Source organism: Cyprinodon variegatus, unplaced genomic scaffold (assembly GCF_000732505.1).
Source record: "Cyprinodon variegatus isolate N-32 unplaced genomic scaffold, C_variegatus-1.0 Scaffold449, whole genome shotgun sequence".
NCBI classification, from domain to species: domain Eukaryota; kingdom Metazoa; phylum Chordata; class Actinopteri; order Cyprinodontiformes; family Cyprinodontidae; genus Cyprinodon; species Cyprinodon variegatus.
In genome coordinates, this window is record NW_015150902.1 from 46,113 (window position 1) to 72,828 (window position 26,716).

Consider the following 26,716-nt stretch of genomic DNA (forward strand, 5'->3'; position numbering starts at 1 on the left):
ATATTTTAATAAATGATTTTATACAAATGTTATAATCCAACATTTTTAATTGACGTTGTGAGCGCACCTGAGTGAACTGTTGCGGAGCAAAATCCTCGCTCCGGCCTTTGAATTGAAAACCGCTTTGCGCTCCACCATATTTCTTCCACTCTGCTCCATGCTCCGCTCACATGCTCTGGTTGTCAGACAAACTTGCCCTTTGCATTTTTCCACTTCCTCACCGCCTCGGCCCTATCCAGACCCACAGCTAGTTCCTGATTGTCCCTCTTGTGTTGTGGCGTGGAATAACATATCGCAGACCACGCTTCAATATTGGGCATAAATCAAAAATACCTGCAACAAGCTCAGTGCGACACACTGCTGCGGGAGGATAACCAGCCCTTAGCTGTACCCCCAAATGACCCAAATGGGAGGCCAGAACCAACAGTCCAGTAAACCTCCTCCTAATGTCTCCAAGCAGTCGGCTTCTTCTCTGCTTTCCCACTCTTTGAGTCCTCTTACGGTACGCTTAGGTCATTGAAGCGGTCTGAACTCTTAACAATCCACTCGGGAGCCTCTCATAACTCTCCTGTCAGAGTGCGCACATACAACACAGATCAAACCGGAACGTTCTTTCATATAGCACTTTACTGGACTAAATCAAATTACAAAAAACCAATCCTCTCCCTCCTCCTCTCCTCATGTATCTTTTTTTTCCCCACACAGAAGTAGTTTTTTATTAGATCTCTGCGATATTAAATCTCTGTTCACTTTAGAGTTTAAAAGCCACAGTGCCGTGTTGTTGTTTTGGTATTATGAAATATTAATAACTTACTGTAGAGTAAATCAATTTGAGGATAGAAAAACCTCAAATAAAAGCTGTATCCGGGGGTTTGAGGGAGCTTATACGTTGGAACTAGATTATCAGCTACACCTTCATCACACGTCGTCATGTTGAAAGCTTTGATAAACTTCTGGCTTTATGTGGAATAAGTATGTTTTTTTTCTCTCTAGGTTTGCTTAAGTGTTTCTTCTTGAAAGCATAATGCAGCAGCTTTAGAGGACTCTCACCTGTGAGACTGAAGCTTTTTTCTCTAACTAGTGTTTTAAATCAAACAGCTGTTAGAAAAGCTGTTTTTCTCTCCCATTAAAATTTGACACAACTTGACCTGTAATAAGATATTTTCACAGCTTTAAGATGGCCTATCTTTGTATTTTTGCAGACTTATCATTAGATAAGTTAATAAAAGTGAAATGATTTAGATCAGTAATAACTTCATGTGGGCAGACACTGCAAAAACGATCTAGAAATAAGTAAACATTCCTTAAGTTAAGTGTATTTACCCTTAATTTGAATAGGTAAATGAGATAATTTGCCAATGGAATGAGTATTTTTACTCTTAAAAGAAGATAATTGAATAATATGCAATTGAAATAAGACAATGCAATTGTGTTTTCTTATTTTACATCTAAATTGTCTTGTTCCATTGGCAAAATGTCTCTTTTATCTCCTCAATTCAAGAACAAATGCACTTATTTTAAGAACAAATGACTTACCTACATTTTAATTTTTTCCAGTGGAGTCCAGCGGACATTGACCATCTGGAAGGTCATGAATTGATCCTATTAGATCATCTGGTTCTGGTTTTGGCTTAGACGCTCTACGTTTATTATCAGAGCCGTTTTACCGTCTCCATTTACCTGAGCAGGGCAGGTTACCTTTCCCGCAGAGAGCAGCTCACAGTAGCCACCAGTTAGCTTTATAAAAACAGTTTTACAGCAAGACAGACTGGAAATGGTGGTCTTGGTTTGTCAATATCAAATAGATGTTTAAGATTTCATGAAATTTTAACTCCTTTTAAAATCTGAGATTAGACTGATGCTACGTTAACACTTAAAGCAGCAGAGGCAGCAGAAGCAGCTAGTTTACATGCAAAGTCCTCTGAAACAGTTTATGAACGCCTAAATTAACTTAAAATGCCAAAACCTGTCGGCAAAATATGTTTGCTTTTATTATGCGGGTGCCTGCAGTATTGATTCCGTATGTGAAGAACGCTAACATCCACCTGCAGTCGCCGTGAACAGTAGTGGAAAACCACGAAGAGGCGACTGGGCCAGAGGTTGCTGTCGAACAGGATTCCTAGTGACAGCGTATGTTAGCTGCGATTCATATGTCACAGCTAATATACGCAACGGTTGAAATTAGGAATAAGAATCATTTACTTTACCATTTACTTTACCAGTGTTTACTGGGATGGACGTCTGTCTCTTCAGCAGTCGTAGAGCTAACAGAAATGGCAGCGTTGTGAGGCAAGGGCTTAAACATGTACGGCTGTAAGCCTTCTCCTTCACAGTGTCGTGGCTAAGTGCTACTTGGTCCCAATGTAATTTCCCATTGGGAACCTACTTGCTTTAAGTTGCTAAGTGGTTAGCAAGATGCTTCTGACACACCGGCCACAACCAAACTTGATTGCGAACCTGCCACCACAACAATAAACGACCAATCACATTCACTTTTTTCACACGTATAAAGTCGGGCACCACGCGGGAGAATTCGGAAATGCAACAGTTGGAACAGTCGTTTCCCAGCGACTTTAAACAATGAAAAAAATATCTCCGTTTTGATACCTGGTTGGGTTTAGTGCTGGATAAAATTGATTCGATGCTATATCGTGATTTTCGGCTGCCTGACATAACACCGATCTTCCCTTTTGCTGTGTGCCGCAGCGCCATTTTTGTAGTTGAGTCAGTCACAGTGGAAGAAATGGACGGACTGAAACCCCAAACAACATGGATTATGATGAACATGCACAAATACAGCACCTAAACATTTCATATTGATAGCTGCTTAAAATGTAGCAATATTTACTGACATTGAATTATCGTGATATGGTATTATGACTAGTGTTGCACCGATACAGATACCAGTATTGGGCAGGGCCCCGATCCAGCACTGAAATGTTGGTATCAGTGAGTACCAACAAATATGGCACCAAAACCATTTTGAGAGCCAAAAGTTTATTCAACCATTGTCAATAAAAAATCAACCACAGGCAATAAAAAGTTCTACTGGATTCACTTTGTATTAGTCTTTTTCCTGCTTCACAAAGGTAGGCAGCAGCTTGACAAAGCCATGATGGCAATTATTTTACATCAACTAGTATGAAGTTCTTCATATATACACACACATCAATTTCAAACAGATGGTATCGGCCAATACTGCACAGCCAGGCGTTGGGTATCTGGGCCAAAAAATGGCATTGGCGCAACACTAATTGTGACCCAAGTTTAGTGAGACAAATGGTGTCGCAACACACATGGCAATACTCAGCCCTTGTGCTGAACTAAGAACATGATGCAGAAATTGGAAGTGTGAACTTGCACAGTTCAGTCCATATACATGCCGTCATCATCACTGACCAGTGGGACTTTTCCTGTGGACTTTTTGAGGATTTCTCTGCCACTCAGCTACAGACAATCTGTGGAAATGCCTGTCTATTATCTGTCATCACACACACAGACTCACACTTTCACATGCAGTCACTGGGGGTTTGTTCAGATAGCAACAAAAGCTGCCACTCTGCCTTATCTATTTTGAGACTGGAACTTTAAAACAACAAAAAAAGTCCAACTCCTCCAGCTCTGCTACTATTCATTCAACGCCCTCTTCTCATTACCCATCTTATCCTCCCTCCCTCCAGCTAACAGCTAAGAGGTTTGTTAGGATAGAGAATATCTATGAGGAGAACATATCAATGTATGGATGGACCAAATGTTGACAAAATAATTTTTGGACCAAGGGCGTGTCAAAGTTCGCACAGAGCTCCTATTAATCCGGCTAGAAACCAGCAATCAGGCTCTAAATCTGGGTGTAGTGATGGACTCAGACCTGAAACTTCAAAGCTTCATAAAGACAGAAACAAAGTCGGTTCACCTGAACAACATCCCCAGGATTAACAGGGTTTATAGATGGTGCTAAAAGGTAGTAGATTTAATTAACTCAAATAAAGGCTGTTGAAGTGTTGTAAAAGGTAACAAACAGAACTTGACTTGGTATATAATCTGACTTTCCCTTTAAAGCTAAAAAGCAGGGGTCACCAATTAAAAATCATTGGGGTCCGAATAAAGAAAATCAACAACCAGTAAAGGCCCAGCTTGCCACAGGTTTGCCTGCTGTGTCTAAAATTAGCTAGCGGCAACAGCCCTGACTGGCACAGCTCATTGGCTAATTTGCATCACATGTAGCCTGGTCCCGGAGGGCTTTACCGTACAAACAGGAGAAGCGGCGCAAGTGAAATTAGACACTGCCGTCGGACAAGGTTGGTCTTAGGTATCCTAATCAGTGACCTCTGCTATAAAGTGTTTGGCTGCAACTAACGATTGTTTTGCAAATCGATAAATCTGTGGATAACTTTTTGGATTAATCGATTAATAATTGGACAGCCAAATGTTCTTTCAAGGGTTTAAAAGTTCACAGCTTACGATGCATGTTCTCACACTGTGCGGCCCGACGCTTTAATGTGATCTACCTGCTCACGCTGCACGTCCAAAACCCACTCGTCGAACTCGGTGCCGAATGATGGCGCTGGACGGACTCGCCAATCTAGAAGAAGAAGAACTCCCTTGTTTGCACACGCAGTGCACAGTGCTCGAGGTTCTGGTAAATCGTCTCATAGCTCCGCTTTAACGGCAGGATTTGTCCACAAACACCTCATGACGGCCGACTGAATTTGAAATATGTTTGATTTCCTCCTGAGCTCACGATTCCTGATCGTGAAAGTTTATTAACTCAGATGATTCAGTTAAATAGAAAAATACAATTAAGTAGGTTGATTCCTACAGTCAAATGTATTTTTTGATTAGTAAAACGCCTCTTGAACAAAAGTCAAACATTCAATTTATTAAATATATTATCAATCAGCTATTAGCAATTAGCATGGAATTGACTTCATTATACAATCTTTAATTTTTTTAGGTTTTAACATTCAGGAATCCATGGCATTGCAATATTAAACTCTCCTCTTTAATCTAAAAGCAACCTCTATCGTGGTGTTGCTACGTTAACCACACCTGTCAACTAATCATCTAATGCAAAATTTTCTCATTAAGTTATTGAAACAGGAGCATGTTACTGGCCTAACATGTCTGAGTTAGCAGAGATTTTATGAAATAACAAGTTTGAGGTTGTATGCTGGTGAAGGTTCTCAGTCATCCAGGTCATAGTCATTCTAAAAAAATGAAAATTAAGAACAATCCATTGGACTTTGTTTCCAGGTTTGAAGACGTTTCGCTTCCCATCCAAGAAGCTTTTTCAATAAAAAAATTAATTAAAAAACTTGGAAACAAAGTCCAGTGAATTGTTTTTAATTTTCTTTTTTTGGAACAATTTTTAAGTTCGCTTTTAACATTTGGGTTCATAATGCTAAATGTCCAAGCATTCCAAAAAAGTTTTTAAAAAACCCCATCATTCTCCATGACCTGCTGAAGCCATCTTTGAATGCTGGGTCATTAAGCTGGTGAAGACTCTCAGTCATCCAGGTCATAATTATTCCAAAAAAGTAAAAAAAAAAAAAAACTACCCACTGGACTTGGTTTCCAAGTTTGAAGACATTTCTTTTCCCATCCAGGAAGATTTTTAATTCAAAATGTCAGAAATAGGGTTGAGTTCGAGGCTTTATAGAGAGGACCAAAAACAAAGCTTTGTTTTGGGTTAGAAAACATGCAAAAAAAACTTTAGCAAAACACATCGAGCAAATGACGCATCAGGGAACTCTTCCAAAACATGTCCACAGGCTCTGACAAAGACTTTCCATGCTTCAGGAGGTCTTAGTCAAGACATTTTGCATCGGTAGTAAAAATATTGCAGAGGTAGTAAAATAGGTCGTAAAAGGTAGTAAACTCAAAAACTTGGGTCGCTGTATTAACAGTGATTAAAGGACTAATGTCTCAGCAGGACATTGAAAAGCTACTTCCTGCTGTTTGTATTTAGTAGAACTGATCCCTGCAGTCGTGTTTCCACAGGTCTGCCTAAAAAGTGGATCAAGCAGAATTCGGCTCCCTGACTCCTCACTAGAAATTAGAAAGTGAATAAAATACTCGTATTGATCTATAGATCAGTAGATTAGCTCCATAAAACATTACAGACTTGATGTCGGGGGAGCAACAACCAGACCTCTCAGGTCTGCTGGACCAGAGAGGCATCTTGTAGTTTTTATGCTCTAGTAATCTGGATTAAACTCAAGCGGCGTAAAAATGCCAAATCCTTAACTTTTAATCCAGATTTAAAAAATAAAGAGTCTAAGGGCCGGATTTATCAAGATCCAATTTTGCGTGCAGTAATTTGCGCTCGCAAACTGGAATTTTGCGCGAGGGGCTGAACCATGGTTTGCGGGTGATTTAACAAGAGCGATTGCGTAACTGGTGGCAGGTGCAAAACTGTTGGAGACGCCCTATTTAAATGATGGTTTTGCGCGTTTGGTGGTTTGCGGCATGGCGAGTTTGGACAGCAGAAAGCGCAAAAGGAAATTCGACCCCATGGAAATGGAGGTGTTGGTGGATGAAGCCTACAAACATTTAAGTGAGCTACAGCAAAGAAGTGTGCCTGTCACACAGAGGAACGCTATATGTGAACAAATCTGTAATAAAGTAAACGCTGTTGGTGAAACCTTGCGAACAGTGGATGAAGTAAAAAGAAGATACCAGGATATTAGAAGGCGAACCAAAGAAAAACTGGCATATAACAAAACATCTGCGAACAAAACAGGAGGGGGCACAGTAGATGAGATGCCTCTGACCAGCACTGAGGAACAAGTACAGCTGACGCTCTGTGAGGAGCAAATCACTGGAATTGCAGCTCCAAAATGGCAATGCTGGATAAACTAAATGTTTTGATGATCGTTTCCTCGTTCATTCCAAAAATATTCACACGGAGTGAAAAAATGCGTTCTCTGCGTCTCCTTGCTTCATTTCCATGTCTCCTTCTTGCGGCAATAACCGCTGCCATGAGTGCGCAATTACGCATACAGACCATTTGCACCTTCTTTTGAAACGTGTTAAATATAGAGTCAGATACCATTAGCAAAATTGCTTTCAGGTTTAATAAATCACTTTGCGAGTGCTAAATTAATATATTTACATGTTCTCCTCCCACAACACGCACTTTTGCGTGTAAACGCCCCATATTGCATATTCATTGCAGAAAAAGTACTAAATGGATAACAGGCGCTATTTAGCACATTTTAAAGACCAAATCCTTTTAGCACGCTGTTGATAGATCAGTTTGTACATTTTTTAGCGTGAGCAGTGAAATAGCTCACGTTTTTATACACGCAAACCTTTGATAGATCCGGCCCTGAGTCTGTTATTTCTAAACATTAGTTAAGTTTTCAGTTAAAGTTTATTTTCATTTTTTATCATTAATTTGATCTTTTTAGATATAATCATCTTCTTTCTGATTTTCTTATTTTCTGTATTTATTTGTGTTACCTTTATGTAACACTTCAGTGTGTACACCATTGTGACTTGCCTCGCTACTAAAATGTGCAATATAGATAATCTGGCCTTGCCTTTTTTTGCTTTTTGTGTTTTTGTCATTAGGAGGAAGAGGAGGAGATTAAACTGGAGATAAATATGCTGAAAAGTTATTCCCATCACAGAAACATTGCTACTTATTATGGTGCCTTCATTAAGAAAGGACCTGCTGGTCAGGACCACCAACTCTGGGTTTGTAAACTACCCCACATTCTGAGCACTTTGTTCTGGTTAAGTCTGCAACATTTTGAATTTACATAACATGTTTAAAGCTGATCTTGTTTGTTTGCCTCTGTAGTTAGTGATGGAGTACTGTGGCGCCGGCTCGGTGACGGACCTGGTGAAAAAGACCAAAGGAAACTGTCTGAAAGAGGACTGGATTGCCTACATCTGCAGAGAGGTGCTAAGGGTAAGGTCAACATAAGATACTCATCAAAGCATAAATACAGAGCAAAACATGTCGTTATATAATCCCTAACTGCCTTGAAGAGAACGAGGCAGCCGATTCCAACACATTGTTACCTGAAAAGGCCTTTTGAAGCATATAGTGACTGCAGCACTAAAGTTTTAATTACCAGGACCTGATGATACCATGGATGCCTTAGTTTAGAATCAGGTAAATACATGTTGATGCAGTAGCATAATGCTATACCATCATAGATAACAGCACAAGTTTCTATGCTAACGACTTTGAGTTGGTAAGGGCTGTGGGGGTTATACTCCCACAGCAGTGTGTACCAATGAGCTTGTCGCAGGTATGATGCAGTTATTTTTTATTTATGCCCAGTACCGAAGCGTGGTCTGTGCTGTTATGAAATTCTTAACGTTATGAAAAATGGCAGTAACCAAACATGTAGAGATGGTGTCGCAATTAAGGCAAGGGTCTTTCTTCCGCTGTGCAGAAAACAGCTAATGATTTATAACAGCGGTCTTCAACCTTTTACAGGCCAAGGACCCCCAAACTGATGGTGAGATGGAACGGGGACACCCTAATTATATATATTGTATGAACTAGTGTTATATCAAAGTGGTCCTATAGTCACTCTATTACAGATGGAGTAATGAAAATGAAAGTAATTTCACCCTGGAATTATTAAAGTATTTCTGATTCTAATTCCTGGTTGATGGGACAGGTGTTTTGTATGAAACGGTGCCCAGCTTGAAAGAGCTCCTGTTTGTCTCTGAATGTGTGCATTGATGACTGGAAGACATCTTCTGCCTCCATTTATCTGTTTACCACAGAGTGTTGAATTCATGTTAATGTGTATTTAAGGACACTTCAATCGGTGGAAAAAACTGCAGGGAGGAATATAACAAAAACAGTCCCAAACCCCCTGTTGAAGACCTCCGATTTATAACAAATGAAACAATATTCTGTCATATTTATGCCTCTATTTGACTTTAGAGGGCTAAAACAAAGCATAAAATAAAACCTTCAATCTTGCCAACTTTTTAAATCTCTACCATTGACTTTTCCTCTCACACCAACAACCAAGCATTCAGGTTTGATTTATTCACCAATCAGAAACCATTTAACTGCTTTTCTGGAGCAGGAAGGGTCAAGTAACCAGCAAGCATTGTTATATGTGATTCTTTCCAAAAACTAAAGCTCCAAGTTCCTGATTCAATAGAAAGAAAGTAGCACAAAGAGGCTGCAAAGTTTAGACTTGACTGATGATCAACAGGTGTAGTATTTAAGTCCATCACTCAGCTTATGGACGCAGTTGCTGCTGCTCATCAATCTGCGATATATATGCTTAGATGTCATTTCCAAGCATAACCTCAACATTTGGCTATTATCTCGGCTGTCAATCTTTCTTTGAAAGAGAAAGAGGTCTGTTTAAGCAAAAAGTCTCCTAGATCGCTGTTTTTTTGGGGTAGTTTAGAGAGCATATTTGGGATTTTTGATTTTAACGGGCAGCTGGATCTTTTGGAGAGGGCGTTATTTACCGTTTACAGCAGTAGCACCTTCAGAAATGTTTCAAAGGCGTGACCAGATGGGGGCCACTAAAAATCTTGGGGTGGCACACTGAAACTAAAAGCCATGATTTCAGGGTTTAAATGTAGTTTTGTGGTAAACCTGCCTGTAAAAATCATAAAGACTTAAGTAAACACCACCTCGTATCTTGGTTTATTGTGTGATTTTAAATTTTGCATCCCATAATGGGATGAAATGCTAATCTGATGCTACTAAAATTTGCACTGGCCAGTGGGGTGGCTCCCCTGGTAGCGCCACTGGTTTGCAGGTTCAATCTGTATTTTCTACATCCAGACTGTTTTTCACATATTTTTCTAGAGTTTTCTGTTAATGGGCTACACTTTTCTTTTTTTGTGTTGAACTTTTTTTCATTTATTGGGAATAAGCGGTATGCCATTTTTTGGCCCAGATGCCGATACCTGGCTATGCAGTATTGGCCGATACCGATACCGTCTGTTTGAAATTGATGTGTGTATGTATATATGAAGAACTGCATACTACTTGATGTAAAATATTTGCCATCATGGCTTTGTTAAGCCATAAGGTAGGCAACCTTTGTGAAGCAAACACATTGTGATTGACTTGGATCCGCTGTTTGCTATATTAGCTAGAGCCAACACCTTTAGCAGAAGCTAACGTAATTGTGCGGATTGGACTCACCTGGTTCAGTGGTTGGGCAAACCAGGTACATGACATGGAGATGACTTGATGACTCAGCATCTCCCACCTATGCTAACCGCTAATAGGCTCAGTTAGAAACTGGAGCTAATTCTAGCATAGCTCTCCATCTGCATTAGCATCTTTTAGCAGCAGCTAACTAAACATCATCCCTCTCACCTCTTGTTATTTCTACATTCTCATCAATTTCAACACAATCAGGTTCAGCGTGCTCATTACCTACACAAAATGTAGCCATAACTTCTCCAACGTATGCCAGCATTTTTCCAGATTTTTCGTACGTCAGACCTATGCTGGGCTAAATTGTCAAGGTGTGACAAGGGCTTAAGTAGGAGAACTCTCCCAAACAGTGGCTGACTAAATACTTATTTTCTTCTTTATTTAGTAAGACTTGCCTCTGTGTATTAACCAAGGTTGTGACAGTATCACCAAACCTGTCTGAGCCTAGTTTAAAAGAAAACCTCCTAATAATGACTGTAGTGGCGATTGTTTGCCAATCCAAACATCCAAAAAAGGTTCCATTAAGCCACTACTAAGGCACTGGGGTCAAGTTTCTGTACGCAGGCAAAAGAAGTTTTAATGTCCAAACTTGATGATTGTTCTGGATGGTTTATTTTCCCATTTCAGCCAGCAAGTACAGAGTTCAAATTTTGCTTTGTTCTTTCTGCTACCTCTTGCTCTGATAAAAACCATAGGCCCAGAACCCAACCCTGGTCGTTTCCCAGGCTCCTACTCTTATAGAAAGTGGACTGATCCACAACACTTTCTGTCTTAGCTCAGATCAAAATAAAGAAAAAAATTAAATAAAGAAAAAGAAAAAATTTTAGAAATTAACACAATTCAAATGGATAAAGATTAGCTCCAACAATGACGATACTGAGCTGCTGTCAAAGGACAGAAATTAAACTACAATGTCTATTTTTAGCCGTCTAAGAAATCGAAGGGACAAGACCTCTCTGGACCTTTGCCAGCATTCTTCTGCGCCACGCTGTCTCCTGATTGTTTCGGCATCACAACATCCCCTCACATGTGCACAGAGAGACGCTACGCTGAAGTCATTGTCTGAAACAGGACTCGCTTCCTCTGTTTATCTAACCTCCTTTGAAGAAGCAGGAATATGAGGACACAGAAGTGTGCAGGCTGTGGAGTTATGAAACCGTAGAGGTTCTCTACTAGAGCTGTTTAGCATTTAAACATTTAAAGGGACCTAATCTAAATAATGTCAGCGTTTTACTGTGGCTGCATTTCTTTCTCTTAGAACATGTCACAGCTTGCCTAGATGCTTGTTTTTTTTTATCAAATATCTCTTTATTTATGCAACACCTCACACCTAATTCAACTCTGTTAAAACTAATGTCAAATGAAAGCATGTGTGAAGAACTTAGCACACCTTACGCGTGATACTAGCAAAGCAACTAAAACCCTTGAGCAGTTGAATAAGCATGCTTTTTATTATTGCGGCATATCCGAGCGTTTATCGTTTTAATTGATTGTTGAAGCAAATATCTTTTCACAAGTTCATATTAATGTAAAACTTAAGTGTATTTTTATGGGATTTTATGCATTAGACAGATGCATAGTGGAATAAAAATGTGATGAAAGAAAAGGCTACTTTTATTTCCAAATGAAATTTGAAAATTGATGAACCCATTAAGGCCAGTTCAGTTTATTTAGGCTACGTTCACACTGCAGGCCTTGATGCTTAATTCCGATTTTTTTGTGAAATCCGATTTTTTTTTTGCGCTGCCGTTCATGTTTCCAAATATATGCGACTTGTATGTGATCTCCTGTGTGAACTGCAGTCATACAAGTGTCCCGCATGCGCAGTAGAGGACGCAATGACATCACAGGCCAGCGTGCTCTTTGTTTATGGAAGTAAACATGGATGGTAGTGCCGGCGCGCATCTAGCGGTCTTTTCCACCATAAAAACTCAATCTTTTCAATATGTTTAAACATAAATACTGCTCTCCGCATCATCATCATCTGCCATGTTTGTTGTTTTTCTTGCCGCTGCATAGCAAGACGCAGAATAGTGACCTTTGTCAGGTATTAATGACGTTCAGGTCGGATGAATGCGACCTGGCCGTTCACACACAGGTCGCATTTGAAAAGATCAGATTTGTATTGGATTCAGAACTACATAGCCAAGTGGCCTGAGTCGGATTGAAAAAAATTGGATCTGTGTTGTTCAGACAACAATGAAAAGATCAGATACAGGTTGCATATAGGCAAAAAAATTGGATTTGGGTCACTTCAGGATGCAGTGTGAATGTAGCCTTAGTTTCAGTCACACATCACCAGTGATCCAACAGAGGTAGAGATTGTCAAGGTTTGGTTGAGGTTTTTCAGGACCCAAATAGAGAGGTGATGAGGCAGAGTTGAGTTCTTCACTTAGTACTAAGAGGCAACTGATGCAGGAATCCAAAAATCCAACATAAAAGTACAGAAAAAAACAGAACGATGGAGACATCAGGGAAAACAAGTATGAAGAGCCAGGAAAAGATGAGGAACCAGCCCTGAGGAACTGCACAGGGAGAGTATGTATGGGAGACTGAACAAAGACAATACTAATGAGCTGATTGGGAGCAGGTGTGAACAGAGGAGTCTAGAAGGGAGCCAGGGAAAAGGAGACCAACACAAGAACCAACCAAGAACAAAAAAAACTTAAGAACTGGATTTGCATGTTTTCTAAGCCAAAAGCCTTGAACTAAACGCTGTTTGTGACATTTTGAATTGAAGAAGCTTCCTGGATGGGAAGCAACACGTCTTCTAACAAAGTCCAGTGGATTGTTTTTGCTAACTTTTTTGGAATGCTCAAGTAAACTAAAGATGTGTAAAAAAAGTACTTAAGTACAGTAATCAAGTAAATGTACTTTGTTACTGTCCACCACTGGTAATAATAAAGCTGAAGTTGAGGGCCAATAAGTATTTAACTATTTCCAATAGGAGATGGGGTGTCAGTCTTGAAAAAGTGGAGCACAAAATAGCTTTAAAGTATTTTCTCTAACAGGATGTTCAGAATTATCTATCAGCTTCTCTCAGTTAAGCCAGACTTTGTATTAAAACCCCTCATAGTCATAAAATGTGTTATTTAGTGGAGGAATGTTGACAGTTGTTCCCTTAAATGTGGGTCGGGTCACAAAGCCAGCATGAATCCTGGGGTGTATGGAGTCAGACATGTGATGAAGCTGTTCAATCTGCCACTTTTATACTGTTAGTCATCTGATGGGCTCATTTTAGACATATTTGTCTTCCAGGGTCTTTCCCATCTTCACTCCCATCATGTGATCCATCGAGACATAAAGGGCCAAAATGTCTTATTGACTGAGAATGCTGAGGTCAAACTGGGTAAGACAGCCTGCATCCATTTACAGAGTAGATCCTCAACTATGAAGCCTCTGGCAGTACAGCACCGTAAACAGAACTTTGGAAAACAAACAACATTTGTTTTGTGTGTTTTCATCCATAATTTCTCACAATTTTGCATTCCAGTTGACTTTGGAGTGTCGGCTCAGCTGGATAAGACGATTGGTCGAAGGAACACATTCATTGGTACTCCTTATTGGATGGCTCCAGAGGTCATCGCCTGCGACGAGAATCCAGATGCCACCTATGATTATAGAGTAATTCTTCAACTACAAACCTCAGTTCTTATAAGACTGCAGTAGAGACATTTAAGGAATGTGGTTCTAAACTGGTAAAATATGTTAACATCACTTTGGCTGCAGCCTGGTGCTGAAATGTTGGGTTGGATTCACTGGTGGCTGGTGGAGTTTTCTCCAGGGGAGGCTATAAATTCAAAATAGACGTATACCAAAAACCAATCAAACGTATACTAAATTATCACACCAATATGTTCACATGAATACCAACACCAAAAAACATTATAAAAAAAGAAACATAACTTCATGTACAATTTAACTTTATATACATAAATTTTTCCCTTCTGAGGCTTTGTGAAGGCAAATTTGTGTTTTGCATTGTCCAATATTGTGCCACAAACCCCTCAAAAAATTTACCAGTTTAATAATGGAGAAGCTATTATTCAGCTTTATCATTTTTTAATTTATAAAAACTATTTATGATGTGTTTATTTAAGAACAATTATGCAAATTAACAAACATCTAGAAAAAGTAGATTGTTCATTCTTCTTTAAAGAAAAGAAGAAGAAAAGTGCTTTAAATCAATCCTACCTGTCTTTATCCATGCTGGGTCAGATCCTGACTTTTGAAAAAGAATAAAGCATTAGCCGCCCTGCATGCAGTTAGCCAAGCCTTCTTGCTAAATAGATATATATATATACATATATATATATATATATATATATATATATATATATATATATATACTATTTATCTTTCATAGCTAAGAAATGCATATTAATATATTTGTATAATTGATATGTATTGTATATTTTGAAATATTTTAAGTATTAATTTAGAATAAAATACATATAGATATATATATTTTTTATTTTTTTAATAAGGGTCAATGGGTGGGTGGGGCTGCGCCCTAGCGCCCTCTATTGGCCAGCCGCCACTGTTCTGATTCAAGCTTCCTCCAAGTCGATGTCATTTATGATGGTCGTATGACTACAAACATTATACACATTTCAGTCCAGTTTGCACCCATAGAAAGAGATGTTAAAGGTAGTGTGATTTGTTATTTCTTTCTTTTTATCAAACATTTTAGCTGGAAGAATTGTTTTTGACTGATCTAATGAAACACTAAAGTCTATCTCTTACTTTATTTAGATTAAATCTTCCTGTTTTGGGTTTACTTTTTATTTAGATTAATTTGATTGTGTAAATGGCCGAATAATGAGAGAGAGCTTTTTATAATTTATGTCTTCAGACTTAGAGGTTTTCATCCAATAAGATCTGAAGGAAGCAATATTTTATGGAAATGTTTAAGCAACTGGTCAAGACACGATCTAGGACAACTTTGTCCTAGACATTCAATGTCCTAACATATTTAATGTTTGGAGGTTGAAATGACACAGCCGTTAACTCAGCTGAGCAAACCTCATTCAGCACCAGCAGCGTACAGGCTGATAGAAACAGTGTTGCTAGTTGTAGCTGAACTAACGTAGCAAACAGTCTTATGTCAGACAGACAGAAAAAAAATGTGTTTTTTTTCTATAGTAAATATCTGGTGTCAGCTGTAAATCCAAACATTTCATCAGTTTATTTGTAATTTATAGGTATAGTGGAGGATTTTCTTAAAAAAAAAAAAAATGAGCATGCATAACGCTGTACCTGCTCCTGAGAGGGAACGCCTACCCTAAATCCTCTAATATAGGACAGGGCCTTTATTTCACTCAGATTCATCTTGGTCCAGGCCATCCCCTCTTGCACGCTCTGTTTAAACGTTGCTGTGTGCATCGCTCATACAAGCTTACTTTCCAAAATATTTGCTATTTTTCCTCTATGTCAGACTCTTTTTTTATGTCTATGAATCACACAGAGACCACCATAGAAAATGTGGTTATTGCTTGGATATTTGTATTCATATTCAGCTCTTTTACTTTGTCTTGTGTTTTTTTAGAGCGATCTTTGGTCATTAGGCATCACTGCATTGGAGATGGCCGAAGGAGCGCCTCGTAAGTTACTATTACTTTGACACGTAGAGGACAAACATGTGGAATGTAGAACTTTGCAGTCATGGAGAAAAGTTTGTACACCCAGTCATCCTAAATTTATCCTATGATACATTAAACTGCACTGAAGGAAAACTATTAATGGATTTATGAAACTGAGGTACTGCTGCATGCTAGTTAGAAAGTTGCTCCCTTTGCTTTTTTTTTGTTTGTTTTTTGGAGTTTTTACGGCACTAGTGGCTCATTTATATGGACAATAGGGGTGAGAGGCGGGTACACCCTGGACAGGTTGCCAGTTTGACGCAGGGCAACACCGAGAAGCCAATGAACCCAACAGTCATATTTTTGGACTGTTGGAGGAAGTCGGAGTACACGGAGATATTCGAATCTAGAATCGCCTTGCTGCAAAGCAACAGCACTAACCACTTCACTACCGTGCAGCAAAGTTGCCTTTTTCTTTGGTGTGAAGGTTAAAATTTTTTTCAGAATAATTTAAAGCTCATTGTGGTAAAACAGGGTGTCCAAAGTTTGGCTTTGGGGGCAATTTTGAAGATACTGCTAGAAAATTTGACCTTCTGATATTTAATACAAATAGACACAACAGCAGGGGTTCCCAAAGTAGGGGTCGGGACCCTCCAGGGCGTTGCGAATTACCAAGTGGGGGGTCACACGGTTTGTGATTTCTCTATTCAATTTATTTTTCTAGCACCAATTCACAACAAATGTCATCTGAAGCCACTTTATAGAGACAGTTCAATCAGATCATGCAGTCAGATTGCTTAAAAGTTTCTGTTTAAGGAAAACCAGCTGAATTACATCCAGTCAATGCCTGTATAGGATTCACTCCTCCCAGATTAGCAGGTAGATACGGTAGATATTCATGTTGTCATTAACTCTACAGTAATCCCTCATACCAAGCATGCATGCAGCGACAATGGAGAGGAAAAACTTCCTTTGAACAGGAAGAAACCTCCAGCAGAACCAGGCTCAGTGTGAGCGGCCATCTGCTGAGGCCGACTGGGGTTCAAGAAGACAGAAGCAGAGATAGAAAATTAACATAGAATAACTGATCTTTCAGTGAACTCCTGCAGGACTACTGCAAAGGAAAACTTCATATGGTCACATCATTTATATCACTGCTGCTAAAAAATCTGATTTTACCATAGAAATAACTAAATTTTTTTTAATCGTATGGGTTTACTGACTTTCCCCACATGACTGTGAAGGTTGTGAAACGTCTTGTCAGTGATCCTGACTCTCTCCCTCTGTCTTTGCTCCATGGCTGACTGCGTCACGCTGCGTCTCTCCCTCGGCGGATCCTCTGCAGCTCTCTGCGATATGCATCCAATGAGAGCGCTGTTCCTGATTCCTCGAAACCCCGCACCCAGACTCAAATCAAAGAAGTGGTAAGAAGTGAAATCCCCTCTCAAAAGCTCACAGATTTTACAAATGTTTTGCAAAGCCAAATAAAATAAAAAAAGCAATCCAGAAATCAAACTTCTCAAAACTTCCTAATCAAAAAAGGTTTTTTAAATTAACTTTACTGTTTTCTTAAATTAATTATTATTATTAAATCCTTTCTTTTAATTTATTTTGTTTCACACTTTAATTTTCAAATTGTATTTTTTTTAAAGAAAAATACACCTTTTAATTCTTTAAAATGTTATTTTTTTGTCTCGTCATCTCTGGGGCGGGCTTTCCTCTGCAGTAAGGAGCGAAGACACATTTCTATTGGTCAGCTGGACCTTAGCAACATTTTTATTGGTGAACAGTGAGCGTTAGCATTGAGCTTAAAGGGAAGACAATGTAATCTTTAAAACACAATTTAAAAAGAATGCATTAATTAAAACCCAAAAATATATAAGATAAAAAACAATAAAAAAATTCAACCAGAGAAGACAGAAAAGTTACTCTTAAAGCAGTTTTTGATCAGGTTTATGTAAATTTCTATTCACAAACTTCTTTTCTTGCTTGAAACAGTAAAGGAACAAAATTCACTGACAATCAGACATTCTTGAACAGCGGACACGGATTAGCAGGCCTGGGACCGGATCCACCTGTTGGCTAATTTGGACCCAACCTGATTTAAAACATTTATAAATCACTGCATGTTGTCCAACGGTGTCTAAATTCACTTGCGCTGCTTCTCCTATTAATACGGTAAAGCCCTCCAGAGCATCCGGCACCAGGCTGCACGTGATCCAAATGATCCAATGAGCTGCTGTCAGTCTGGGTTGCTGCTGCTGCTACTTTTAGACACAGCAGGCAAACCTGTGGCAAGCTGGGCGATGGGAAAGAAGGAGAAGATGATGAGAAAAAGAGCAGAGAAAGTGTGGACTGCTGGAAGAACTGTGGTGAACTGGTGAAAGAAAAGTGAAATGGTGCTCAAAGATGACCCTGAACATTTAGAGGATGTTTGGCTCAACCTGCTGCTGTGAAGCAGGATTCTCCACCATGAACAGAATCAAAAATAATAAATATGGATCCAGGCTCAAAATGAGCTCCTTGATATGTGCTTTAGAATGGCTTAGTCTCCATTCAAACCCAGGTTTAAAGCCTTGCAGGGCAGCATAAAGCCCACTGCCAACATTAAGACAGAGAAAAGAAATAAATAAAATAAAAAAGGTCAGTTCAGGTATTTTATAAAATATGTGAATCAGGAAATTGTCTTTATACCAAAGTGAACGAATGTTTTTCTCTACTTCAAAAAACACTTTAGATTTTAAAATCCAAAATTTTTAAAATTCAACGTATAACGGATGCACCAAAATGTAATTTTATTTCAGTGTTAAATTATGTTTAAAGTAACAGATTGTAATTAAAAATGTCTCCGGTTGATGATTTTCTTTATTCGGACCCCAATGATTTTTAATTGTTGACCCCTGCTCTAGAAGCTTCTTTGATTAAATCAGCTAAGATTACATCCCACCATATGAAGCTGGTGCCATAGCGGCTGCATCATGATAGCAGTGTTTGTGATATATACTTTTTATCTAGATCAAGTTTTGATTTTTGCTTCCTTGCACTTCCTGCCCATCCATACTTAATAGAAAAGCTCTTCCAGTTGAACTCTGTGCTGACCCTAGCGGCTGTCTTTCATTCACTATTAATACGATCAGAAACGCCTTTTCTCCGAGCAGCTTTTAATAGCTGCGTTTGGTCCAGAGTGCAGCGCTTTTACCCTGAGGCCTCCCTAAGGCAGTGAAACCAGGCAGCAATCCATTTTTCTTTCCCTTCCTCGTTCCACAAACGGACAACAGTCTTGTTAGGCTTTCCGTGGTTTTGTTGTTAGATTCTGCCTCGAAACGTCAGACTTGGCTTTATGCTGAGAGGTGATAAACTTTCTTTGGAAGGAATGGAAACTGGTTGGAGGAAAGTTTGGAAGCAGTTGCAGCTATTAAAGTAAATATTATTGACTTCGCTGTTTCTTTGATTTATTCTTATTTTCTGTTGCCAGCTTCTCGTTCTCTAAATCGATGGGTTTCTGAGCACAAATTGATTTAAACATCTTAACTTAAACTTTTATTCATGACTATCATGTTAAACAAAGTTGCTGCCAGTTTTTTTTTTTTAAAGCAATGATTTGGTTTTTACTTGAAACAACTTTTTATAAAAAATATAATTACTCATTAGTAAAGCTATCAATTTTTTTTTCCTTACATTAATGTTCTATAATAAGCCATAACAAACGAGGGCAAAGCTTGGAGTGATTCTTAGTTTTCTTTTTTTCTTTTTCTGTAGTAAATAAAAGTCACATGCGGTTGTTTGTTTGGGGTTTTATTGAAGTGGATTTGATTTAATCCCCCGAAATAAAAACCAGTGTCATTAAAAACATTTGTTTAGAGAACATTGGAGGCCACACATTAAAGTAAAGAATGAGGCAAGCATTGGGTGGGTCGGAGAAGAAGCTGTGGTTTATATGCGGTTAAATGCAGGGATAGTTCAGTCGCCTTATTTAGCCCCGCCCACTTTTTAATCTCAGCATTTCTATTTTATTTAAGCCCCTCTGGAAAGCCATGAATCCAGTTTTGTCAGTATCATAAAATGGTGCAGGAAGAAATTATTTTTATGGATGAATCTATCTGTAAAAAGTTATAAGATATTAAAGTTATACATTAAAGCATATATTAAAACATTTTTCAAACGGCTGAGTTTCATTTCGATCATCTTAAAGAAGGGATTGCTGGTTTCCAGTAATGGAGTATCTAATGTTCCTTCTCCTTATTCTCCACAGGTCGAAGCGCTTCTTGTCATTTGTTGACAGCTGCCTGGTGAAAAACCACATGCATCGCCCCACCACGGACGCTCTGCTGAAGCACGCCTTCATCAGGGACCTGGCGAACGAGAGGCAGGTGCGCATCATGCTGAAGGACCACCTGGACCGAACCAGGAAGAAGCGAGAAAAAGGTGAGGACAAAAGGCGGACAGGCTGAGTTACCTTGATTTGACCCGACCTGTTGAGTCTGTGCAGCAGGAAAATTTCTGCTTCATAGAAAATATATAGTTTCATAAGAATCTGACATTTATTTTGACATTAAATTTATAACACTGAATTTTTCACTGATATCAGATCCTTATCAGTCAGAATACAAGTCTAGAAGTTAGAGTTACAAGTTAGAAAGTTATAGTTTTACAAATCCCACATTTGCATGTATATTTTAAAAATGTGCCAGTAAATATCACAAACATACGCATATATATCACAAATTACATTTATATCTATATATCCAATATGTAGCCAATCAAATAAACTCATTTGATCACATGACACACCAGTGCAGAGATGGGTTTGTTAGCCCTTACCTGAGTTCCCAAAACTTGTGGAAAGGAGGTTCAGCACGTATTTTCACGGCTCTGGTGAGACGTTTCACTGGTCGGATGAAAGCTAACTTCTAAAGGGCTGGTTATCCTGCAGCAGTGTGACCCAGTGAGCTTGATGCAGATATTTTTTAATTATGGCCAATATTAAAGCGTGGTCTGCACTATGTTATTCCAAGCCACAACACAAGAGGGACAATCAGGAACTAGCTGTGGGTCTAGATACGGCCGATGCGATGAGGAAGTGGAAAAATGCAACGGGCAAGTTTGTCCTACATGAGGGTGAAAAAGAGCGGGGATCCAGGTGGAAAAAGGGTCCCAGTTCTCGTGCACCTCGCTCTTCTAGCTGGTTCATCTTCACAAGTCGTTTTCCACAATGGTGGTCATACAATCAAAACAAGCCTGTAAAGTACCAAACACGAAGTACGCATAGTGTAGAGCAGATGTAGATTTGACCAATCAGAGGCCTCCTGTCTGCGGTCACCTACAGTTTTGGAGAGGTGCAGCAGACGACTTGATTTCTGAGCATAAACCAGCCTTTAGAAACCCGTCTCTGCCTGACATGCTGGTGTGTCACGTGATCAAATGAGCGTTTCTGATTGGCTAAAGAATGCAGGACTCCCTGTAACGCCGATGGTTTTAGTCAGAAGGTTTTGCAGGTGAACTTGAAGTAAAGAAAAATCTACTCAATGTCTAAAAAAAGATCTGATTCTACTGTGACCATATTTCTCTTCTGTTACTTCCTTTGCTCAGGCTTTCTCAAGCTCCAGAATTTCATTACAACATTTAGTTTAGAGAAATGTTTCACTTGGCCGCAGCCGTAACCCACATTTTTACACAACTGCTCTTGGTCGGACTTCAGTCTTCACTTTCTGACACCATCACCACAATGCTCTGTTACTCTGACGTGTTTCTTTTTTAAGGAAGGAAGCAGGGATTTAGGAGGGATGGAGGCAGACAAAAGCCAGCACAGCTGGAATGTGAGACAGAGGGAGGAGCGTGGTTGTGAAAAATAATTTATCCTCTTGCTTTTCCTTGGATGAACTGGATTAGCGACGCTAATATCAGCCAGGTTTAAAGACCACAGCACTTCATGCACTGGGAATAAATCTTATCAGATCTGAGAGCTTTATTGGAGTTTATCTGCTGAAGGGAAAGAGAGGCAGAGCTGAGAGGGAAGAGTGAGCCGAGGGACGCTGAGAGGAAGGAAGGAGGAAACAGAATGACCATCTGGTTCTAATCTCTGAGCTTCCAAAAGCACACTAAATGGCTGGAGACTTTCTGCCGGCTCGGTGTGACCGTGCGTTTGGATCCATGAACGTGTGCATGCCCGACTGGATAACATCCCAGCATGATTGTTGTGTGCAGAGAGAACAACTCAAGAAGAAGAAACCAACACCCTGAATGCGAAGCGTCGAGGACGTGTCATAATTTGGCATCGCTCAAAGGGGGTAGTCTGAACAGAGATGTATCACCCCACGATAAACAAAGCAAGAAATCGCTTCTTTCTCCTCTAGTTAGGGTTGGGAGGCACAATGATGGCCTCAGCTTTACATTACATCACAGTATGGGGGGGGGGGGTTTGAGGAAAGAAAAGTTGTCAACCTTTTCCTCCATCGCCCATCGCCCTGATTTAACCAGCTCCACCTGTGTTGTGTTACCTTAAATGTGAACATCTGGAGAGTTTAGTCACTGCTCAGATTTGCCTGATCTCTAAAAACAGATGTTGTCCACATGTTGCTCCAAGACTCCCCCGCCCCCCCCAAGAAAAGACAACAAAACACTTCCTGTGTGCTTATGAGCTGTGAAAGATGTGGCTATGAAAATAAATACTGATCGGGTTTATATATCATTTCTTGTGGACAAGCTTTGATGATTTAATTTATCATTAATTGCAGTGAACTTGATTGAATATTTTTTAAATGTGTCTCGATTAATAACTATAAATCTGAGCCACTTAAAGACAACAGGTGTTCCTCAGTGAGAGGTCCCATTTTTATTTAGCTTTTTGAGGCTTTTTTTGTTAGTAGGCAGAAAGGAAATAAAATTAGAGAGAGGGAGAATGCCTGCAGCAAATAATTAATCAACAGGTGGAGACTTATGCTAAGTTCAGACGGCAAGCGCTGGAAGCAGCAAAAAAGCTTCTGCTGCTTCATTTTTGATGCGTGTTCACATTAAGGTCAGATGCGCCTCAAGAGCATGTTTAATGCACCTGAATCGCATCCAGTAAAGTGTGTCCAGATGCTTCTGTTGCTCCTGTGTTCAATGAAAGAGCAGCTTTGCTATATTTGCTGTTTTAAGAGGGTAAAAAGTAGTTTTAATATGTTTTTTAAGTGAGAAAGTCCATCTGAAAACCTCATCAGTGCAGTCAGTTTACCATCCTGCATTCAAATATTATTTCTATCGGAGCCGATCTGACCCCCGTACACCGGCGATGCGCTGTCGCTAGAATCCCATTCAACAGCAGCCTCTGGCCCGGTCGGCTCTTCACAGTTCGCTGCTTTTTTTTTCGGCGACTGGAAGTAAATGTTAGCTTTTTTCACGTACGTAATCCAAACTGTAGGCACCAGAATAATAAAAGCAAAAATATTTTGTTGGCTGGTTTTGACATTTTAAGCTAATTTAGGCGTTAAACTGTTTCAGAGGAGTGATCATAGCGATCTGCATCAGCAGCTATGTTTCTGTCTCCCTGCCAGCTCCCAGATCAGCTTCTCTGATTGGTTGATGTGGTGCGTCAAGCAGAAAAAGTTCAGTTTTTCCAACTCCAGTAGCTGCTTTCGCAGCAGGTCGCTCACTGCTCAGAAGCTCATGAGGCGCTCTGCAGGGCCTTTTGCTGCGCCTTGATGTGCGTCACCCATTGACTTTGCATGTAAACTAGCTGCTTCTGCAGCGTGCGGTCTGAACGTAGCAATAAACCTGCTGGAGGTTTCTTCCTTTTAAAAGGGAGTTTTTCCTCTCCACTGTCGCTACAAGCATGCTTAGTGTGAGGGATTGCCTTAGAGTCAATGAGTCGATTCTATCAACTGGTTTTCCTTAGATAGAAAACTGAATCAATTTGACTCTATGATCTGGTGAACTGTAAAGTGCCTTGAGGTGATGTGTGTTGTGAATTGGCGCTATAGAAATAAACTGAATTGAAATTGAATTGAACCTGTGGAGGCAACATCTAGGACCAAAGCCTTAACCCTGCACCACTGGTGCCTTTATACCAATGATTTATCCTCTGTTCTGCCTGCTAGAGTGGATTGTATCACCTACGCTGATGACTGTTTTATTTACTCCTAGTTGCTCCAAAGTTACTGTTGCAGCCAATTTTATTAAAGCAATGAATAATGTTATAACAGGGCTAAAAGATTCCTGTCAGCAGCTGAATGTCTTCAAAAAAAGCTGACATGTTCTTTTTACAGCTAAAAAATGTAAATCTGTTTATTTTCTGCCTTTTTTTGAGGAACATCAACCGACTGTGCGTCTCTCACTGAGTAACAGCTTCCTTTGTGGTAGATGCTGTAAGCATGACGTGGCTGGTTTTAAAAACGTCTAATTTGCAAAACCGGAGACCTAAAGATCATAGCTATGTTAGGTTTGGTCCTACGGTGTGTGTTGAACAGCTGCACGGCAATCAAGGGGGGGTCATTTAATTATCGTTGTAAGCAAAGAACACTTGAAACACTAAAAAATAAAAATGGAACCCAGAAATCAAACTGGGAACCCCCTTTTTTTTTAGTTTTTACAGCAATAGTTGCTCGTTTTTCTGACAGTAGGCCGTCAAAGGAAAGGGAGTATGAGAGAGGGGGAGAGACATGCGGGAAAGGACCACAAGTCGGATTCGAATCCAGGTCAGCCACTAAAGGGATGGTTATACTGTCGCAGTGAGCTTGACGCAGACATTTTTGATTTATGCTCAATTTTAGTCTGCGCTAAACGCTATGGGTCTAGGTACGGCTGAGGCGGTGTGGAAGTGGGGGCAAATTTATGTGACAACAGAGGGACATGAGGGGGAAAAATAGCAGGGATCCAGGTGGAAAAAGGGTCCCAGCGTTGTCGTGCGCCTCGCTCTTCTAGCTGGTCCATCTTCACATGTTGTTTTCCTCAATTGCGGTCATAAAAACAAAACAAGCCGGTCTCCAGCTGCGGCACTGTCTGCGATCACCTACAATTTGGGAGAGGTGCAGCAGAGTGTCTGCGGAAGGGGCGGGGACGTCTCTGAGTTCACTGCGACACCTACGCAGACGACCTAGTTTAGAAGTATAAATCAGCCTTAAGGCCTTAGTACATGGATCGCTGAACCGACCGCACTCCCAACTGTGAAGCCTAAAGTTTCTACATTTATTATTGTTATGTTTTAACAGTTTTTTTTTTTACAATCTTTATATTTTTTATTACAGATTTTATATTTTCATTTCAAATTGTTTTTTTAAATTTCTTTTTTTTTCCAGATTTTTACAAATCGTATTCTTTTTACTTTTAGAGGCTCTTTCCTCTGCAGTAATGAGCAAAGACGAATTTCTATTGGTCTACTGGATTTGAAATGGTCAATGAGTTGATGTTTGCATAGGGATGAAGTACGGATCTGTAAAACCAAACTTGTTAAACTGTCTTAAAAATGAAATTTGACAACAAAGAAAAAGGAAATGGAACATCTGAAATACTTTTTGGAAAAAAGTGATTATATAAAAAAAGGTTTTTAATAAAACATGAGAAAACAAAGTCCCTTTTAAAACTTTTTTCATGACTAAAATGTTTTTATTATATTTTTTTCTATGTTTTGGCCCATTCTTGGAGCCAGCATTACTTTCTAATCCTCCTTTAACATGTAAAGATGACACAATAACACATTTTACACAGCGTACTGAATATATAAAGAAAAGTTGTATCTATCATCAAATCAAAGATAACATTAACGATGGACAGCAAGGCACGGCTGCTGAATCTACTAATGAATGACGAACGCATGGTCGTGTCAGCCGATTTATCCGTCTATCTCTAATCAGGACTGTCAGAAGTGAAAGATCAACCAGGCGCCATGTTTTCCATGTTTAGCGATGAGGGAAAAACATTTTAGTTTCTGATGAGCAACAGTTTGTGGTACTGTTCAGTGGGCTGCTGTCCTCATCCTTACTTACTGATAACACCATTCACCTATTTGTAACCTCAGGAATTACAAGTTTGGTCTAGAAGTTTCATGTGGAGAACTCTTCATTTAATCCAACATCAACTTCAGGTCCAGTCTTGACCAACTGTGACCTGTTCTTGGAGTTGATCCCAGTTTGTCCTGGTTCCTTTTATCCACCAGACACAGACTCTCCTTGAGGTTATCTGGGGGATGTTTCCTGACCACCCATCCTAAACGTCCGTGCTCTGATCTCTGAACCTGTTTCTTATCATCTATTCCATGTGACATGGAGCTGCATTGTGTTGTCAGACACACACAGACCACTGTGAAGGCATTCCTTGGAGCAAGGTGCTTTAATTCAAGTAGAGATCTTTTGGACGGATTTGAGACAAACATGATTTCTATGATTTCTATTTCTATGCGAGCAGTTCACTCTGACTGCATACAAAGTTTGTCTGAAATATTGCTACGTACTTTGTTTTTGTTCAGTTAGTAAATAAAGTTGGAAAAACTTGTGCATGGTGCCAGACTGAGTGTGTGCTGAGGCAGTAAACCACATGGTTTCCACATGTCATAAAAAATTATTAAAAGTCTTTAAATTAATATTTTTTTAAGTTAAGGCCTTAATTGGCATTAAAATTCAATAAATGTGATTATCGTGGCGTTTAAAATGCTTTATTAAAAAGATTTAGTCTATATTATATCAGATATAAATGGTTCCACATGTTTGCGCAGAACTGCTTCCAGTTGATCGTAAAGCCGTACGTTCGGAAAAGAAGCTCAAGGCAGAGAAAAAGCTAGAGAATGGGAAAATGCTAATTTCAACAAAAGTGGCTGGAAAACGAGGAATTCAGGACAAGGCTGCAGCCTGTCGATGGTAAAGATGATGAAGGATTTCGCCGTGTTTTACATGATCGTCATGGGTACTTGGTGATGGCAATAAAATTAAAAAGAACATTAAAATATCATTAAAAAGCGTTAAATTAGAGTTACTCATTCCTGGATAAACCATGAACAAGG

General features: G+C 39.5%; 1 protein-coding gene across 1 annotated transcript in view; it reads left to right on the forward strand.

The window, feature by feature from the left end:
* The window catches only part of LOC107093839 (mitogen-activated protein kinase kinase kinase kinase 4-like), a 107,582-nt gene that overhangs the window by 24,235 nt on the left and 56,631 nt on the right, over positions 1–26,716 (forward strand). Inside the window, 7 exon segments of the mRNA XM_015389140.1 lie at positions 7,576–7,701; positions 7,808–7,918; positions 13,424–13,514; positions 13,659–13,789; positions 15,714–15,768; positions 17,093–17,171; positions 20,000–20,172. Of these exon segments, the coding sequence (XP_015244626.1) occupies positions 7,576–7,701; positions 7,808–7,918; positions 13,424–13,514; positions 13,659–13,789; positions 15,714–15,768; positions 17,093–17,171; positions 20,000–20,172 (766 nt within the window).